A 20,827-nucleotide genomic window follows, 5' to 3' on the forward strand; every position below is an offset into this window, starting at 1 on the left:
GCAATATACCTAGCTGCGGTCCAATGCAAGAAAATTGGAGACCGAAAATGTGGAGGTATTAGTGAGTGAAATGAATTAAGTCGAAAAAAATTGGAAAAAGGTTGCAGACTGGACTCGAACCACGAACGTTGCGGTTAACAGACCTGTGCTTTCTCCACTGCTCTTTCCACGCTTCAGCCTAAAAGCAAACAAGAAGCGCTCATTTCCTCTCACTCTTGACTTCGTATGCTTTTTCTGCTGGAGAGATTCGAGGCAAGTGTGTGCGTCGTTCTACAATGTTATGCATAAAAAACTTGCTGGTATGGTCGACAGCGTAGAAAGAACACGAAATAAAAAAGACAAAAAACCATTACATCGCCTGTAAGGTCCACTTCTAACATTCGTTGCGATGTTCATAAACAGAGGATGATAGGAACGAACATTCATTGTAATAAATTTTTGGTTTGCGTGTAGAAATTGATTATTTATTGAAAATTTAGTCGTTTGCTGAATTTATGTATGGGCCCAAATTAAGGGCATTTAGGCCGACATTACATCCATTTCCCCTATGTAGTCTGTATAATCTGTACATTTTTTAAACACATCATTGGGACTACTTCTAGTCTAGGACATAACAAATAAACAAATCAACAAATTGTAATGCAAAATAAGCCTAAAATACTTGCCCTCTCGCAGCTATCTTGAAACCTATCATAATTTCAAAATGTCGTTTTATTGTTTTATTGTTTTGTTGTTGTTTTACATCAACAGGTTGGTTATTACGAAGCGGTCGGGGTTAAACATTCAGGTCAATTTACCTGAGGATAGCCTCGCAATCTGTCCTACTAGCAGGATATCGGCCACGGTTAGGGCTCTGCTTGTGTCTCTTCTAGTCCGGAGAAGTTCTAGGTCGATAAGTTGACAACGGCTTTCGTAACTGGGTAATCGAAACGGATCATTCCAAGGTAATCTACGCAACGCAAAACGAAGAAAGCGACGTTGAACAGATTCGATTCTCTCGGCAGAGTTGTTGTAGTTTGGGTTCCAAACCGCTGAACAATACTCAAGCGTCGATCGAACAAGCGAATAATAGAGAGATTTTAGACAGTAGATATCAGTGAAGTTTTAAGCTATCCTAAAAATGAACCCTAAAGTTCTTGACGCCTTATCAACAATATATGCAATGTGTTGCTTGAATGAAAGCTGCGAATCCAAGATCACACCCAAGTCTTTCACCTGATTCACGCGTTCGATTGTCGAGCCAAGCAGGTCATAGCTAAATATTATCGGTTGATGTTTTCGTGAGAACGTAATAGCGGAGCATTTGGCTGGGTTGAAGAAAGTGACGGTCAGCAATGGAGCAGATTCGTAGGAAGATTTTGAGGTCATCTCCATATGATAACCGAGGAGCTTTGATGACAAGATGCACGTCGTTGAAGTACAGTATAAAAATTAACGGTCCCATGTGGCTTCCCTGAGGTATACCTGATTTGGCAAATAAGCTAGCTGAACTGCAATCACCTATGGCAACCTTTAGTTGCCAACCGGTAAGATATGATCGAAACCAACTCAGAAGATTACTGTATACACCGAGTCTGCTGAGTTTAGCAATCGCAATAGCATGGTTCAACTTGTCGAATGCTGCGGATAGGTCTGAATAAATAACGTCCGTTTGAACCCGATCCGACAGGCTTTCGGTTATATACGATGTGAGACACAGCAGATTGGTGGTTGTAGAGCGGCCGACAGTAAACCCATGTTGATCGAGCACTCAAATACTGCTTGCAATGGGACAGCAACGGTTCCATAATCACTAGCTCGAATAGCTTCGAAACGGCACTTAACGATGTAATTCCTCGATAGTTATCCACAGCTCGTTTCCTTCCTTTTTGTGGACGGGAAAGTGCGCATATTTCCAGCAAGATGGAAATATGCCACTGGAGAGAGACATTCGAAACAGGCGAAGAAGCGGAATTAACAAGCTAGCAATATGTCTCTTCAAAAATATAGATGGAACTCATCAGGTCCAGGATTGAAGGATGACTTGAGCCTTAGAAATCATCTCAGCATTAACATCAATTGCACCCAGCGTTTGAACATTTACTGGAAAGTTGCTGGCAGTCAGGTTAATATGGTCGTCAGTTAGTATCTCATTAGCACACTCTCACACTGGCAAATTTGTCGGAAAAAAGGTGGCATATATCCTGAACGGTGGCAGCAACTTCTCCGTTGAATTCCATAGACGATGGGAGGCCGGATTCCCTGCGCTGCTCGTTAACGTAGTTCCAAAAAGATTTCGAGTGTAGCTTAAGTTTGCGCGAGATGCCTCGTTGGAAACTTGAAAAGCATTCACGACTGACTCGCTGGTACATGTGATTCAGCCTCACATAATGTAGTTTCGGAGGAAGCGTGCGATACTTTGTAAATCTTCTCAATGCTGCTCTCTTGATTGACTTCAATCTACATAGCTCTCTCGTCTGCCAGGGAGGGTGAGACACTTTGTGGTGAGTTCTTTTCGAAACGTGTCTGTCAATGACATATGCCAAGACATGTGAAAAGGTTTGCGCTGCAGCCTCAACGTCATCTGGATCAAGGATGTTCTCCCATACCATGCTAGACAATACATCTATGATGCTACGGTGGTCAGCTTTACGGAAGTCATAAGAAACCGTAGCAGGATAATAGTCGAAATCACGCACGAGTTTGTCCTCAACAGTGTCAATTGGAGGAGAGTGATGTGGAACTAGCTTAGTTAGTGTGTGCTCACGAAGCAGAGGTCCAAACTACGATCATTTTCGTTAACTACCGTGGGATTACCTCGCTTGGGGTTGAATCTAAGGTGTTTGAGTCGCTGATAAATGAGAGATTGTTTGCTTCCTGCAAGCATTACATAAGTACATGTCAACATGGTTTCTTTCCTGGCCGCTCCGTGGAAACTAATCTCGTCAGTTTTACGTCGTTCTGTATGGAAAATGTATGCAAGAAACTTCAAGTGGATGCCATCTACACTGATCTTAAAGCTGCGTTTGATAGAGTTGTGCACGACGTTCTGCTAGCAAAGCTTGAAAAAATTGGATGTTCTGTTTCCTTCTGCAGCTGGTTTAGATCGTACCTCGTGCAACGTGAAGTTACTGTATGCATTGGAAACTACTCATCGTACTGTTTCTCGAACAGATCAGGAGTTCCACAGGGTAGCACTTTGGGACCAATGCTCTTCTTTTTATTTGTGAACGATGTAACGTTTATTCTACTACGAGGAGGTAAATTGTTTTTTGCCGATGACTTGAAGATTTATCTAGTCGTTCGAGGCTATGCCGACTGTTTAGAACTACAAAACCTTCTTGAAATCTTTAATGATTGGTGTGAACGTAATTTTATGGTCCTGTGCGTCTCAAAGTGCTGCGTAATTAGTTTCCGTCGAACTAGGACTGCCATTTTGTTTGATTATAACGTTGCTGGAACTGCAGTTCAACGTGTCGATCACGTTAAAGACCTCGGTGTCATGTTGGATGAAAAGCTCACATACACTCGCCACTTCTCAACCACGATCGACAAAGCTAATCGACAGCTTGGATTCATGTTCAAGATATCTAAGGAATTTCGTGATCCTCTGTGTTTTAAAGCCCTTTACTGTTCATTGGTACGCTCACTACTGGAATTCGCGAGTGTAGTTTGGAATCCCTACCAAGCTGTATGGAGTGGACGATTCGAAGCTGTTCAACGCAAATTCGTCAGATACGCACTGCGCTATCTTCCATGGAGTGACCCGCTGAATTTACCACCGTATGCTGACCGCTGTCGTTTACTGGGTTTGGATACTCTTGCTAAGCGACGAAACATATCGCAGGTCGTCTTCGTTGCTAAAGTTTTACTCGCAGAATATGATGTTCCTGAGTTACTGGCCAAAATTAATCTGTATGCTCCTGCCCGAACACTCCGTCCGAGAACCTTGCTACATGAAGTAGTACATGCAACCAACTATGCTGCAAACAGTTCCTTTGTTGCCATGATTCATCAATTCAACGAAGCCTCTGACCTATTTGACTTTGACATCAATGCCTCGATGTTTCGTCATCGTTTGCTGTTGGCCAATTTTTAATTTTTAATGAGTGACTACATTTAGATTTAAGTGTTTCATTGAGACTATCAAGTCAGATGGACTATAATAATAATAAATAATAATAAATAATAAATAATAACTACATGGTTAATTTGAGAAAGCGTCGCTGCGCTGTAGTTGTCGAGAAGGCTAATAGCTCCTGCGTGAAATGTAGAGCTATCAGGATCTGGGTACAGGAATCCGCTATGAGATGGACTCCACGAAACGCCTGGCAGATTGAAGTCACCAAAAATGAATATCTCATCAACTGGAGTGGCACTTTCGATAACTGTGAAAACTGACCGACAGTGAGTATCGATGAGTTCATTCTCCCGGACTCGATCAGGTGGAATATACAGAGCGCATAGAAATAGTGTGCGATCACCCAGATTGATGGCTGCCCAAACCTGCTCCACATAGTGCCATGAATCGTTCTCGATGGCCTCCAACACGCCACGGACAGCTACAAGGACACCTCCACCAGTAGATTTACGGCTGTTGTTAGGATTCCAATCGCAATGAAAGACCTCGTAGTCAGGACCGAAGACTTGACTGGAAAGCGTTCGATAATCGAGCCACGTTTCGCACAGGACAATTACATCGTAGCAACAATCCGATACAGCTAGGTGGTACTCTTCAACATCAGAATTCATTCCACCGGCGTTTTGGTAGAAGATCACGACGTCCTGCTTGTGGCAAGGAAGCGAACGACTGCTCTCCCTGGAAATCACAGATATACCAGGCAATAACTGACCATCATCAAGTCTCATTTGATACTCGCCATAGTGAGTGGGTTGGAAGACCCCCTCTCCACATCCGACAGCAGGTCTGGAACGACTATGATGAACAAAGGCTGCTGATGGCAGGACTGAGACGGAGGGATTGGGGGCTTCTATGGGGTTTTCTACGGTGCGTTCCGGGTTCCCAGGATTGGAAGTTACAGAGGCATCATCATAATGACTAACGTAATCCGAATTGCTGAAAATTTGATCGGCATCAGGCAGTGAATAGTCAATATATTGATTGTACTTGCCTGTATTGACAAGGTGGAAGACTCCTGATTCATATTCAGCCACATGTCCAGAACGACTATGCTGAACGCTGGCAGGAATCGGCACGACTGGACTGGAGGAACCAGGAGCTTCCAAAGAGTGGTGTTTTGTGCGTCTCGGAGATGAATTAGGATTGTTCGAACAGTAAAGCGGATGTTGTGAATGAGCAGTATCAGAAATGCTTCTCAATTGGAAATAGCCGACAGATGCTTGAGGCGTTGCACTGGAACACGGAAGCTGATCAGGAAAATTACTGTAACTAATGTATGCATACTTGTCTGAAAACGATGGTTGGGAAACCTCACCACCAAACTCGACCGTAGGTCCAGAACGACGCTGATGGCAGGAAATAGAACGACTTTGATGGCAAAAAACAGCTTGCGCGGCTGGATCGAGTGGTTCGAGGTCTCCCATAATGCGACAGACAGTGCGTTCTGGTTTACAGCGTTCCAATTCACAACGAGGCATCCAATTCTGAATCAGCATACTGGGTCTAGTCCGGAGATGGGAGTTGAGAACTCGGAAGGTCCCGGAACAGGAAAGATCGTGATGGTTGGCGTGTTCAAACTAGGCATCCACATGTTTTTTGAACCGTCTTAAATTCACGGAACAAAATTCCTTTCGGCCATGTATCCGATGTAAGAGCAACTTCACGTAGTTTGGGAGCCAATCCAACTTTGTACGATATGTAACTCATACGGCTGATGTCGGATCCTTTTTTTAACTAGCGGCACAACCTTAATCGGATCATCGCACTGTACACAACTTTTGACCAGCTTCTCGATTGATTCCGATTTCACGCTAGGATGTATACGAGAAAGGTACAGCCAAAACAGCTCGGTGGGTTCAGGGACAGTAAGGACCTCGGCAAAGACATTGTCATCCGTTACTGCTTTAGTACCACCAACAAGTGGTTTGCTGGTTAGAGAGCCTTCATCGCGGCGCCAAACTCAAGTGTGTTGGAGTTGTCAATGCGATTCGTTTCGACAGCTGAGCGATCTGCTGTCCTTGCTTAGTAATTTCCTTCCTAAGCTCAGCGTGTGCGATTTCCTGTTTCTCGGTGATAGAATTAATCGCACTACCAAACGACGAAACAGCAGTTTTGAACCGGGCACATTTCATCAGCTTCGCGCACTCGTTGCACATCCAAAACAAGTTCGGGCTAGTGTGGACTATGTTCAGAAAAACCTTGTTCAACTTTGTGCCGCCGCATTTTAGGTGAATCATCCTGCCGCAGAAAGCCATGCAGGAGACGGATTCTTCATCGTCTTTAACTGGTTTAGCGCATTGGTCACACGCGGAAGTCATGCTGACTCAGTGTCCAAATATAATTTAGAAACAGCTGTGGAGACAAGGAGGAGTTGGATTCTGCAGAGCGTCTGATATCGATAATAACACAACAGTAAACACTACAAGATGACCGCTTAGATAACTTTTTCACTGTTTTTTTTACAACACGGAATATGCTTCAAATAGACGATTATCGCAACGAACTGCACTTTCCACTAACAACCGGTAAAATTTTGCAAGTCTACAGAACGGGAAAAACGAAGAACGATAGCTCGTATGGCGAGGTATGGGAATGAAACCTTCAATAAAAACCTTCAATAAACGTATTAGGGGAAATGGATGTAATGTCGGCTTAAATGCCCCTAATTTGGGCCCATACATACATAGCAATCGACTAAATTTTCACTAGCGTTCAAAAATATCCAATAGTACCGTCCTAATGACGCGTTCATCTAGATAAACTTGATAAATATCAGATTTTTAGCAATGGGCCTAATCTTAGATCCATAGACCAACATTAGGGCCATTTCCCCTATATTAAATATACATAATATAAAAAAATATAGTGATTTATATAGCTAGATTTAAACTTTTTATCACCCATAAACAATCCAAATTAATAAATAAACAATTCGGACAAAATAAGCGGTTTAAAACTTATCTCCCGTACCTCGCTGTGTTAAGAGATGAACTAGCCTATGGCTAAACATCTCTTAAATAAAGATTTAAAAAAAAACTCGCTGTGTAACATTTTAAAATCTGCATTCGATGTTTTTAAAAATGGCCGCGAAATACCAAGTATTTTTGGCCTATTGATTTTGATTAAAATCAATGAATTTTATTCGAGTCTATTTAGTTAGTTAATTCTGCCCCATTGTTAGACGTGAAGAAATCGCCAAATTTACATGGTTTCATTAACGAAAACAATAATTCCGGAAAATTGAACATTTCTAAAAATGGTCATACGGGAAATGTCATACAATCTATATGCCGAAGTAGTGCTACATCCTACGTTGCAAGTTGTAACTTACAACAGCAGCATGCTGAGACGATTCCCAGTTAAAATACGAATAACAAAGACCGATACTTGATAACACAATAGGTCATCGGTTTTAGTCACTGATAAACATCGCCAGCTACTCCAATAGCACGTACATACTTTCAAATGTGTATAAACCCTGCCGGCTGGATGACACACTCATCATTTATTCAAGTCTTTCTTCGCGGGTTGTTTAAATGCCTGCATTTAGTTCACCGGTAGAAACCTCAATCCGCACCCGTTGGTACAATCTGTTTGTCATCGCAAAGCCAAAGCACACATCGCTGCATAGGTACCCTCATCGATCATTATTCAATTCGCGCCCAATGAGTCTGGAGTAGCTATTATAGAGCTCTCGAGTTTATTGTTATCGCCCTGTTTTACGTGTGTGTGCATTTGAACAATTGTAAGCCTTACTCCCCGGTTTACTATCTATACCGACGACTGTAATGCCTTGTAGATAAAGAGCTATTTTTTGCCTCCCCTACTGATTCTAATTGACTTGTTGTACTTGCAGACTTACACGAGGACCGGTCAGATACAGTCAGTCCGCATTGTGATAGTGAACAGGATCGTTGAACGTGCCCAGCATTCGTTTTAAATTTCCACCGATCGTCAGCAACCATGGCGGAAAGGTAAGTGAGATTGAGCTTCTTAAATTTTCTTTCTGTGACGATTAATGGGTTTGCCAAGTAGAAAAAGAAGACAGCATATTTTATCCCGTTAGTCCGTAACGATATCAAAATGACATATCCGGCTTAACGAGCTTCATAATGGGCAACAATAAAAGAGGGCTGGAGTGAGCCCAATCATTTTCTGGCATAACCTTAGGGGAACCATGCCCACGGGAAGAAAGGAAATTGCAAAGTACGGAATTAATTAATTCAATCCCAAAACTCTTACGTACGATCCGTAGGCTCTTTAAACAACGGCACGAGTCTGCACCGAATCGCGGGAGATAGAATCCGCTAGTCTCTTCTTTCTAAAAAAAAAGTGAATCATCATTTTTCGGCATCGCTTCTGTCGGGACCGGCTGTCTCGAAAAGCTCTCGCCGGTCAATGCCCGCACTGCCATCCGCCATGCAAGGCTTTCTCTGACGCTCTATGCCCGGAGGCAACCGCGGGGAGGAGGTAGATTTGCCTATTTTACTTGATCCGCCCGGTCTAGGATAGAATGATGCGAAATTCCCGTTAATTACCATGGCGTGGTCCAAAGAACATGGTGTATAATAAAAATCTATACGAAGATTAGAACATTGCGTGGAGATAGCCAACCGCAGATTTTGCGTAGAGTCATTTGCCGAGTGGCTTGGCCGTTAAATTTTCGGAGTTCTTTCTCCATCGCGGTACGCACTATTGGGCAGTGATACCAAATTTGATGGTCCCCGAATACCTGACAATAGCTGATGGTTCTGGGCCAAGCTGGCAACACTGTCGGCATAGCAACAAGCGGTCGAAAATTTCGACGAAGTTGAAGAACAAATTTCGCGGAGAAATTCTTCTAATCCAATCTTCCGCGAAAGCCTGCAATAAAGCGAATCGTTGCTCTCTTGATGATGATTAGGTACATCAGCTGACGGGACGGGAGACCGTGCCGCTGGCGCTGATGGAATGGAATAGATTTTGCGGGAAGAACGTGTACCACAGCACCCGGCAGCGCTCGTGGGAAGGAAAGAAGGTGGAATTAAAAAGCTAGCCTGTCTGCGGTGGCCGAAGAAAGCCGAGCAAATCCACGCCAAATAGAGAAAAAATATAAACGAATTTCAGAAGTTACGCTAGGGGCAATGAACCAAGTTTGTGCTGGAACACGGCCTAATTTTTCAAAATGGCGTATGCGATATTTTTCAATAAATCATAGCGCGAAAACGGTTCATCTAATCGAAACGACGTCTGAGACAAAAGTGATTGATGGAGTGGTAAAATAAGATCGATTCGTCAGCCGGCGTGGATTTGCTCAGCCACCAAGCCAACGTAAGAGGGGAATAATTGGAAGAGAAATGGCCAACTGGTCATAATGGGAATTGTTCTCGGCTGGGAAAGGAACCGGTTCGCGAAAACGGGACCGGCTTTATCGATAATTTTTGCCTTCTGTTCGACACTGCTTTCGACTTGTCGGATTAAAGTGGTACCCACTAGATCCCATGCCATCGCAATATAATCCAGAATTATTGGCGGACGTGTTCTGATTCTGTCGGCTTGAGAAAGCATGCGACGGCCAAGGAGGAGTACCGTTATAATGGATATGCGGGAGCACTTTCTTTATGCATGAACCCGGATGTTGAAGTGAGGACTTAAGGATGATAGGTACCCACATGGCCGGCTACTTACAGCGTGGTGTAAGAGGAGCCCTAGAAAGAGAGAATAAGGAAAGGCGGAGCGCGATGTTGGCGATTGGCAAATTCGTTCATTTTCAGCTTTGCAGGGGGAAACGAGTTTGTTTTTTTTTTGTTAATGTGAGGAGTATGAACTCGAGAAAGTTTCTCACGCCACTTAATAAATGCAGAACATAGCGAAGAGAAATTGCGATCCGATCTGGGAGTCATGACGGGGGAGTTTCAGATTGCATTGAAAATAAGCCGCAAGTCATTGACCAGATGGCAGTGAGGTGGTTGGCACTGTGGTAGCTTGTCAAGTGAGTTAATTTTATGTTGTCAAGTCCATGCTAGTGATTAAAGTTGAATTACAGTGTCTTCCCGTTTTTGGCAACATGACTCCATTTTAGCTTCTTTCCGAAGTTTTTATACCAGTGCTACATAGGTCATCAGCCAAATATGGTTCCCAGAGCATGTTCTAGTTAAGGCTTACACTGAATATTATAGAAACCCGTATCAAAATAATCAATGTTGACTTAAGATGATGTTTTGTAAAACCATGAAAGTGAGATTTAGTTTGTGCGAAGTTTATCATCAATTTGTTCGCGAGGTTCTACGGTGCTGATTCATTGAGTTGAATAACGTACGGACGAAAAGTCATGCTCATTTCATTATGCATCAATACACAGATGGTACCAATTTAAGAACAGTAAAGAGCAGCAACATTACCCACTAAACTCTAGTAAAAAAAATTACGTCAGCCAAAAGCTGTTCCAATCGAACTGTCAAAATGCACTACTTTGTTCAATTGGGACAGCTTTTTTCGGTTTTTTGGTGACTCGTCCATGTCTTTACTAGAGGGCTATAATTATAACTTAAAAGGGTTTCTCATGTTTTAAAACCAAAATGTACTAGGGTAAACGCTCCTATAGTTGCCGTACGTTAGAAGCGTTAGGTTCCTATAATTGTATATTGAGTCTCCATGCACAACTACACTTTCCCCCCGAAAAGTGCGAGTAATACGTACCGCGTAAATCGAATTCGCATAAATGGAGTACACGTAGCATATGGGATTTGACCTAAAAGGGACCAACATGGAATATCTGACGATCCTAAGATTACTGTCTTCGGCATATAGAAGATTACTGTCTTCGGCAAAGTTGTTCAGTGGATCAAGACCCATACGTTGGTGGGCAGAAGTTTGAAATTGTCTCACTATGCGGCGCTAGTGTGCATGAATTAATGATGCCCTTGTTTTTGTGATATCTTGAAATCCTTGCCATCTAGGAAGTTGCTGTCTTTAGCGAAGTTGTTCAGTGGACCAAACCTGGTTGGTAGACAGAAGTTTGAAATTTCCTCACTATGCGATGCTAGTGTGCTTGAATTTGTGATTTCCTTGTTTTTGTCATATCCTGAAGTAATTTCCATCTAGGAAATTGTTGTCTCAGGTAAACTTTTTCAGTGGACCAAGACCTCATGGTTGGTGGACAGAAGTTTGGATTTTTTTTCTCACTATGCGGCGCTAGTGTGCTTGCAATAGTGATTTCCTTGTTTTTGTCGATATCTTAAAATCCTTTCCATTTAAGAGATCGCTGCCATCGGCAAAGTTGTTCAGTGGATCATGACCTAATGGTTGGGGACAGAATTTCGGTATTATCTCACAACGTGGCGCTAGTTTAAATGTATTGATGATTTCCTATTTTACGTGAAATCTTGAAATCCTTGCCATCTAGGAAGTTACTGTCTTCGGCAAAGTTGTTCAGTGGATTGAGTCCTAATGGTTGTTGGACAGAAGTTCGAAATTTTCTCACTACGCGGTGCTAGTATACTTGAACTTGCGATTTCCTTGTTTTGTGCCCTATCTTGAAATCCTTGTCATCTAGGAAGTTGTTGTCTTCGGCAAAGTTTTTCAGAGGACCAAAGCCTTATCGTTGATGGACAGAAGCTCGGAATTTTCTCACTAAGCGGCGCATTTTTATGTGATATCTTGAAATCCTTGCCATCTAGGAAGTTGCTGTCTTCGGTAATGTTGTTTATAGGATCATTACAATTGCAATTGATTATTTTTTACAACCATACCAAATATGAAAGTTTTTTAATTTTTAACTATCTACACGCAAACTAAAAATAGCAGCTGGGTGAAAATTACGAAGGAATGATAAAAGTGATATTGCTGATGACGATGTCGACTCTCCTGGACAACTTTCCATATTGGACTTTTGTGTTGCTCGAAGTCGTTTCCTGCAGCAAACAATGTTTAAGGGCAGATTTCATAATGTTATATTTTCCTAGGTTGTATTTTCCTAGAATGACAGGTTTTTGTTATAAAGCACGAAGAACATCTCACATATACAGCAGCAGGACGAAGTTGCCGAATTATCAACTAATTTATTTTTAAAAATGAACTGAACTGAACAACTTTGCCAAAGACTTCCTAGATGGCAAGGATTTCAAAAAATCACATGAACAAAGATATCACAAACTCAAGCACACTAGCGCCGCGTAGTGAAAAAAATCCGAACTTCTGTCCACCAACCATTAAGTCTTGATCCACTGAACAACTTCACCCAAGACAGCAACTTTCAAGATGGCAAGGATTTCAAGATATAACACGAGCAAGGAAATCACAAATTCAAGCACACTAGCCCCGCGTAGGGAGAAAATTCCGAACTTCTGTCCACCAACCATTAAGTCTTGATCTACTGAACAACTTTGCCGAAGACAGTAGCCTTCTATATGACCGACTTTGCGTTCTTCAGGGGGAGAGTGTATAGGAACTTAATGCTTCTAACGTACCGCAACTATAGGAGCGTTTCCCATAAAAGAGAAATATTCATTGAAAACTTGTTGGCCCTTGAAATCAAACTTCTTAAAAAATAGCGCCTTGGATCAGAAAACTTCCATGTTATTGATCTGAAATTTTGAAGAAAATATTCATACCCGGATCTTGAAAATGATTTCAAGCCCCAGAATCACGAAAATGCGGCTAATACTCGGTATCTTTAAAATTTAGCTTAGTCGCAGCATCTCGGATGTCCTGCCAGATTTTCGGAATCTTTTTTTTAGTTAGGTCAGAGAATATTGGACAGCCCGAAGACCCAGGACCATTACAAATTGGACTATTTTACTGAAGCTTGTGAATTTGGCTAAGTTACGAAACATAATAAATTTGGCTATATCCCGAACTTTTGGTAAGCATCAGAGGTTTGATAGTTTTATTCCTTCTTCTTCTTCGCATTTCATGCTTATTGCTTATCGTATATTAGCTTATTGCGTGCTCTCAACTTAGTGTTCGATTTGCACTTCCACAGTTTTTAATTGAGAGCTTTCGATGCTTGTGCCATTTCTGCATTAGTATAATTGTGTGGCAAGTACAATCATACTCTATTATGCCCCGGGAAGTCGAGAAATTTTCCAACCCGAAAAATTAATAGACCGAACCGGGAATCGAACCCAGCCACCTCCTTCAGCATGGTCTCGCTTTGTAGCTGCCAGAGTTGCGACCTATCACATCTGACAAATACCAAGAGATACAATCCCCAAGAAATTCTGATAATAGTTTCAAGTTAATTTCGAAGCTACCCAATTAACCACTAAGTCCGTTAATAGCCCGATAAAGGCCCTCCTTGCAATATAAGGCTCTGGTATTCGTCAAGGGTATTCTGAGAAGAAGTTCTAGAGAACAATGAGGAGAATTCCAAGAGAATTTTCAGTTGAATTCAGAATTCAGAATTTCAAGAAAGTTCTCAAGTGAATTCCATGGGAATTCTAAGGAGACCATAACTTCTTCTTCCTCGCATTTCAAGCTTATTGCATGCTCTCAACTTAGTGTTATAGATGAACTTCCACAGTTATTAATACAAAGCTGTCGATGCCTGTACCATTTCTGCATTAGTATAATTGTGTGGCAAGTACAATCATACTCTATGCCCAGGTAAGTCGAGAAATTTTCCAACCCGAAAAATTCCTGACCGGACCGGGAATCGTGACCTCCAGCATGGTCTTGCTCGGTAGCTGCGCCTTTACCGATTGAGCGAAGGGAGGCCCCCAAGGAGAACTAAAGCGTATCTTAAATATAATTAGGGACGACAACTTCAGGGAATTCTTGCGAGAGTCTCGGGACTTTTTTAATCGGGCAAAATGGGCCGAAGGGTCTCAGAATTTTATGAAATTTTGCCCACAGGTAGAGTTTATGGTTGTATGAACGACACAAAATTTCGGTTAATTAATTTTCCCAGAAAATTTAAGTATTCACGTTTTGTGATGGACTATCTGCAGCTTCGCTCCTTGTATCCAGTTACCAATCATGTCGATCGCCTCGGTCGCCAACACTTCCACCTCTTCCAGCGTCTCGCCTGTTACCGTCAAGACGACGTCGTCCGCAAAGCCAACGATCTAAACTCCTTTGGGTAGCTTCAGCGTTAGCACGCCGTTGTAGATTCCGGTCCAGAGCGGTGGACCAAGGATGGAGCCTTGTGTAACTCCCGCTGTGATCCTAATCGATTTCTGTCCCATGTCTGTCTGTCGACTAAACTGAAGCAAATTTCAATAACGGTGCGCTGATGCACTTCCCGTATTCGCATTTCCAAAAGGTGTACATTATTATTTCATCAAATTTAAAAAATAATTGTCTACATACTGTACGTTAGTAGAAAAAGTAACCTTTAAAAAATCTTTGTATGAAACAAACTAACAATCAAAGTCTTCACCGGGGTGATTCTCCCCGGTGAAGCAAACGAACTCTCTACGGTGCTCCCTAGTGATCACTCATACGCTCCGATAGAAAGTGAAAATAAAATAAAGATCTCTCGGGTGCGTTTGCAGTTAGTCTACGCTTAAATGTTGCCACAGTAGAGTTGAAGTCGAAGAGAATGTAGACTTCGTTGAACCTAGCCGACATGAAGCAGACAGGATCATGAAGGCCATACAAGAAGTTCCGGGGCTCAAGCGGCAAAACGTTTCGTTGGGGAAGCAATCGTTGAGGAACGTAAAGGTTAAGTTGAGCTAGTATCTCCGGTGCGTCAGTTTCTGCTGTGAGAATTTTAGCAACAAACACCGCTTGGGCATCAATTCGTCTCTGCTCAAGCGTCTGCAGTCCCAATAATAAGCATCGATCTCCATATTGTGGCAAGTTCAACGAATCACAAATTTTCTCTGAATTGCTTCGATCCTACTAGTCCAGGTTGACTGGTACGGGCACCATACTGCAGAGTTGGATTCGCACCAGAGCGCAGTACAGAGATCGGAAGCAGAGAAGATCGGTACATTCGCAGGATATTTTGAACATATATCCCAGCTATCGGTTGGCGCTAACAATAAGCGCTGAATCTAGGATGACGCCAAGATCATGAACTTGAAGAACACGCTCAAAGGACTGATGCTTGTGGATGCTCAACGTCAGCAAGTTCCGGGTGCACCAATCAGCAAAACTATTCAGCAGCAGTTTTAGAGCATAGCAGTCCTCGATACCTTTAATGATCATGCAAATTTTGACGTCATCAGCGTAAAACACACGGCAGCTAGATAGTAGTACGAGGGAAAGCTCGTTGATGAAGAGTGAGAATAACAAAGGACCCAGGTTGCTACCTTGTAGAACGCCAGATAAGTTTGAACATTGGTCCGAAGTTTCAAAATCGATATTAACGGTGAGATTCCGATCCGTAAGGTATGATCCAAACCAGCTAACAAGATCCGCAAAGTCATAAATTCTTCCTAGACGTTTCAGTAATATTCCGTGGTCAACAATATCGAAAGCTGATTTCAAATCAGTGCATGTGGTGTCGACCTAAGCACTAGCATCAATGTTGCGTATGCAAAACGAAGCAAATTGGACGAGATTTGTAGATGTTTATCTTTTGGGGTAGAAACCGTGCTGATCCGTATAAATATGATTCTTGCAGAAGTCGAAAAGTACATCATTTATTATGATTTCGAAAACCTTTGAACAGGCACACAACGAAGTTATTCCTCTGTAATTCTCGATGTTCTGTCGAATGCAGTTTTTAAACACGGGGAACATGACTGACGTTTTCTAGCTTGTGGGGAAACTACGCTTCCGTAATGATATGTTGAAATGTGTCATAAGAGGGAAAATCAACTCTTCGTCGCATTTGCAGGATGCATGACGGTATGCCATCTGGACTGGACACAGAGTATTTCAATTTGTTTATTGCGGAGTTCACCTGATTCGACGTGATCTTAAAGCTTCCAGAGAACAGACACCACTAGGTGTATCTCTACAAGCTTATGTGATTTGTCGTGCAGATGACGCATAGTCATTGAATGCCCTTCTAAAGTGAGTGGCAAACAAATTGCACTTTTCCGAAGCGGAAGTGACGACTTCATTGCTCAGAAACATCTCAACGGGTAACCCATTCTCCTTCCGTTTAGAGTTGCCAAATTTCCAAAAATGTGGATGTCTGCGTAGATTTTCCTGAGCTCGTTTGCAGTAGCGTTTTTACAAATAATGGTTATACGTGCGATTATTGATACTAGCACGTGCGAAATGTTGCTTGGCAAAAGGACAACGAGACAGGCAGTAGGTTCGGAGCAGGGCCCAAAAAAGTCACTTTCAATCGAAAATCGTCAAGCAACAACGAAGCTGAAAACAATCACTTTCAATTGAAAGTCATTCTGTCTTCTCTTTGAGCAGATCCCCTTCAACTTCAAAAGAACCACTTTCGATAAATTTTCATGCTGTTTGATTTAACTTGATTCGTGTTCGTTTCGTCTTTCATTGTGAAATGAACTTATTTTCGCATAGAAGCGAAGCTGTTCGATCCAAATTCGCGCAGTTTTTCTGACTTTTCTTGATTGTTCACTCGGTTCATTTAAGCGCATGCGTATCAATGACGTTTATATAATGTCCGGGCCAACAGGCAGCTTGCTGGTGTTAGAAGCAAAAAAAAAATGTAAATATTGTTGAGCGCTCAAGTGACGTCGTCACTCTACCATAACATTCCATACTGCGAACAGTGAGATTTACGTCACTGCCTACAGCTGTTTCGTGTAAAAATATAAATATTGCAATTTATCATTGTCGAATAGTTTGTTTGGGTATTGTTGGAATCGGGGTGACGTCTAGACGCCGGAATCGATGACCGACGCTATTTGATAGCGGGTTCAGAATTCAGAAAAAGTGGAAAATACTGACGCCGACCCATCAATATGGATTATTTTGAAATCGATATGGGACGCCATTTGAAAATCCAAGATGGCGATCTAGAGACTGAAAATCGATATTCGACGCCATTTTGAAATCCAAGATTGTGGCTTCCGATTTCAGAAAAGTGGGAAACCTGTCAATATTTTTGGAATCGGGATGATGTATAGAGATTGAAAATCGATATCCGACACCAATTTGAAATCCAAGATGGTGGCTTCAGATTTCAGAAAAAAGTGGGAAATACTGACGCCGAGCCATCAATATGGGTATTTTTGGAATAGGGGTAACGTCTAAAGACCGAAAATCGATATGCGACGCCATTTTGAAAACCAAGATGATGGCTTCCGGTTTAAGACAATGTGGGAAATACTGACAAATACTCATCAATAAGGGGTGATGCACATATTGTGTTACGCTCTCAGTATGTCATCTAGAGGATGGATATCGATCACCGACGACATTTTGAAATCCAAGATGGCGGCTTTCGGTTTGATAAAAGTGGGAAATACTGTCAAATACCCATCAATATGGGTATTTTTGGAATCGGGATGACGTCTAGAGAATGAAATCGATACTCAACGCCATTTTGAAATTGAAGATGGCGGATTTGGTTCAGAAAAAGTGTAAAATACTGTCAAATATCGATCAATGTGTGTTGTTTTGGAATCGGGATGATATCTAGAGACCGGAAATCGATGTCCGACGCCATCTTGACATTCAAGACGGTGGCTTCCGATTTCAAAAGAAGTAACAAATACCCTACAAATAGCGTTGAATATCGATTTTCACCATTTACGTGTCGTCCCCGTTCCGAAAATACTCATATCTTAGGGTATTTGGCACGATTTCTGAATCCCAATGGCCTCCATTTTGGATCTCAAAATGGAATCGAATATCGATTTCCGGCATCCACGCGTCGTACCTGCTTCGAAAACACCCCATTGTAATGAATTAATGAAATTGGGTTGTTAGCGGAATGTTTAAATAAAACAGCAAAAAAAAAAGGTTATCTTCCATTATTCCCTATTGTTGGATATTTGACACTTATTCTGAAAACCTATGGCTGCCATATCGGATTCCAAAATGACGTCGAATACCGGTTTTCGGCACCTTCACGTCGTCTCCGCTCCAAAACTACCCTATTGTAGGGTATTTGAGACTTTTCCTTAGCCCGATGACCGCCTCTTTGGACTTCAGAATGACCTCGTTAAATTAATTTTTGTTTAATATAAAATAACAATTTATTACTATATATATCGGCAGCCAATATTGTGCGAATACTATCCAAATATACTATGTTTGATGCCTGACGATGCGACGCGTGACAAGTCGAATGAGCCCCAAATTGAAGTGAAAGTTGAGAAAACGAAGGAAGCAGTTTTCGAGTCATTCATTGCGTTAATTGAAACAAGTCGTTGCTTCAAATGAAATGAACTGATGATCTTGACGAAAGAAACAAGCGATAACCAAGTCATTTTGAACTGGAGGAATGTTCATCGTGACTAGATATCAAGAAACACAATGGCTTACACGAAAACGATACTGCTCGAAATGAAGCGATTCTGCGGAGGGTTCATTTTTTTCCCTTTGTTTCTTAGATGTTTGAGTCGTCGTAAATGTGTATTTCCCCAAGGTGGTTTTAAAGTGGAACAAAATCAACCAAGTAACTCTTCAACACACTGGTGAAGTACTCTACAGCAATGTGGCGAAGCGCTTCAAGTAATCCTTGAAAATCAGCGCGGTGAAAGTCAAGTCATGTCCGCGGTGAAAGTCTGTGAGAGACTAATAGCAAAGACATCATATCAAGAAGACTGGCAACTTTGCCAGAATCCAAGCAGATACAATAGCACTGCGCTGGAGTGAAGGTGGAAGCAACGTATAGAAAAATGAGCAAATACACAAACCTTTCTTCTGAGGATGTAATCTTTGCTATCAAAATCGTTCGAAGCATTTACCTTTGAGCTGCATATTACGCCATTGTACCTGTCTCATAGCATTCATATGAGAAAATGAAAGAGTTGCCAGTCTTCTTGGTTTGTTGTCTTCGCTAATAGTTACTTCAAAAGCGAGATGGTTGGCATCAAGAATAGATAGCAGTTCTACAGCTTCTTCAATCTGGCATCGAGAGAGCGTTGCTTCATTCACCAAAGCGAAATCCAAGATTCTCATGTTCTGATTAGTAATATAGTTGACTTGAGACAGACCATGCAGATTGAAGCCATCGAGTAACGAGGTGCAAGCAACAGAGATGTTAGACTGCAAAGCATCTACGGAAGGGCGATCGTTGCTTGGTGAGTTTCAGACAAGCCCCGATTGATTATAATCGCCAAGCAGAATAGCATGACCGTTATTCCCAAGGTGTGAATGAAATTGAAGTGTAAGCAAATAATTAAAAATTAAATGGCGTACTGGAACCGCCTGGTGAGTCCGAATTGTTTATTAAAGAATAGGTCTTATTCATCTGAACAAATTTGTCGAAGACATGAACCTTCTGTATGCGCGGGATCTCTAGATCTTTGATAATTCTACTTGTTCTTTTTCGCATAAGTGCAATAGAGTGTGTAAGTTCTGCAATAAAGCATGTCCACGCCAAATGATGAATCGGAAAAAAACTGAACCTTCTCCCGATTCGCATGAAACTTGGCATAACTGTTTATTATGGGCGATAATTAACATTTTTGCCAAAATTCGGCCATTTTGGATCTTGTAAAAAATTTAAAATGGTGTCTTGTTCTACGATTTTTGTCAGCTTTAAACTGTTCATTGTTTTAACATTTCAAAACTTTGCATATGAAAAAGCTTTTTTTGAAAAAAAAAGATTCTAAAATCCGACAAAGTCATTTGAATTTTTAATTAATATAAATAAAATAGGGTTTTTGTTTATTTTTCTCAGAAAAAAAACATTACTTTTCTCTACAACTTTGTGTCAGTCGTCATTTTGATAAGAAGTGCCAGTTATGTGCTACAATTTTTTGAAACATTTTAAGGATGCCATTTTTTAAATTTTACGAGATCCAAAATGGTCGAGTTTTAGTAAAAATGTGAATCATTCGGGGATGTGAAAATAATCGGCCTTAAACCTTAATAAATTATACTTCTCTTATTGTTAGCGACGTGTGAAGTCAATTTTTAGGAGAGGATAATGTTTCTAATGTCGCACTTTCGTATCGTGTTTCATTATTCAAATGTAGATATATCGAGCGCCCACTCCCATATTGAAAACCACTGGACATGTTCAAAGTTCCCCCAAGGAAGTGTCCAGAGTCCCAAAAGAAACCTCATCATGATATGTCACAAACAGAGGTGGTAAATATCACGCCTGTCATGTGATGATTAGAAAAAAAGGCCCTCACCTATCATTAGCTCGCTTGTCATTTTTCAATGATCAAGCACCCATGAAAAAAATTCTTATGTGGTTTTGACATCAACATAACTAACTGATTTAGATGAATTTAAGCAAACTACCGTATCTAATCGGTAGAGTAAAAAGTACAGGTAACTTTAATAGCATTAAATGAGCTAGTAATTACGATGATCACAACACTGTCACATTCTGTCATGACAAAAAATTCGATGAGATTTTGAAGAAAATCTCTATCGTCGTTTTCTCATCCAATAATAATGACAGAAGTATCTCTGGAACTATCGCGTGGGATCTTTTATTCAAAATGACATTTGCCAGCCCTGGTCACAAATCTCAAACAAATTTAAATCTAAGGACATTGCAAAGCATATCCACGCCAAATGACGAATCGATCTGATCTCCGATTTGCATGAAACGTCCCATAATTGCTTGTTATGGTCAACCATTCCCATTTGAGCTATAAATTCGGCCATTTTGAATCTCGCAATTAACATCAAAATGCCGTATTCGACATTTTTCATCAAATC

General features: G+C 41.4%; 1 protein-coding gene across 2 annotated transcripts in view; it reads left to right on the top strand.

Annotated features, from left to right (window-relative positions):
• Positions 1-20,827, top strand: part of Dip-B (Dipeptidase B) — a 57,013-nt gene that overhangs the window by 10,534 nt on the left and 25,652 nt on the right. The window contains exons 1-2 of one of the 2 annotated variants that reach the window (XM_065221020.1): positions 7,786-7,865; positions 7,977-8,094. In XM_065221020.1, the coding sequence (XP_065077092.1) occupies positions 8,084-8,094 (11 nt within the window). In that variant the 5' untranslated portion in view covers positions 7,786-7,865; positions 7,977-8,083. Of the gene's footprint in view, positions 1-7,785; positions 7,866-7,976; positions 8,095-20,827 lie in introns of those variants that run through there. The other variant, XM_065221010.1, reaches the window with a different exon arrangement.

Source organism: Ochlerotatus camptorhynchus, unplaced genomic scaffold (genome assembly GCF_037179485.1).
Source record: "Ochlerotatus camptorhynchus isolate MF236.1 unplaced genomic scaffold, CSIRO-AGI_Acam_v1.1 ptg000011l, whole genome shotgun sequence".
NCBI classification, from domain to species: domain Eukaryota; kingdom Metazoa; phylum Arthropoda; class Insecta; order Diptera; family Culicidae; genus Ochlerotatus; species Ochlerotatus camptorhynchus.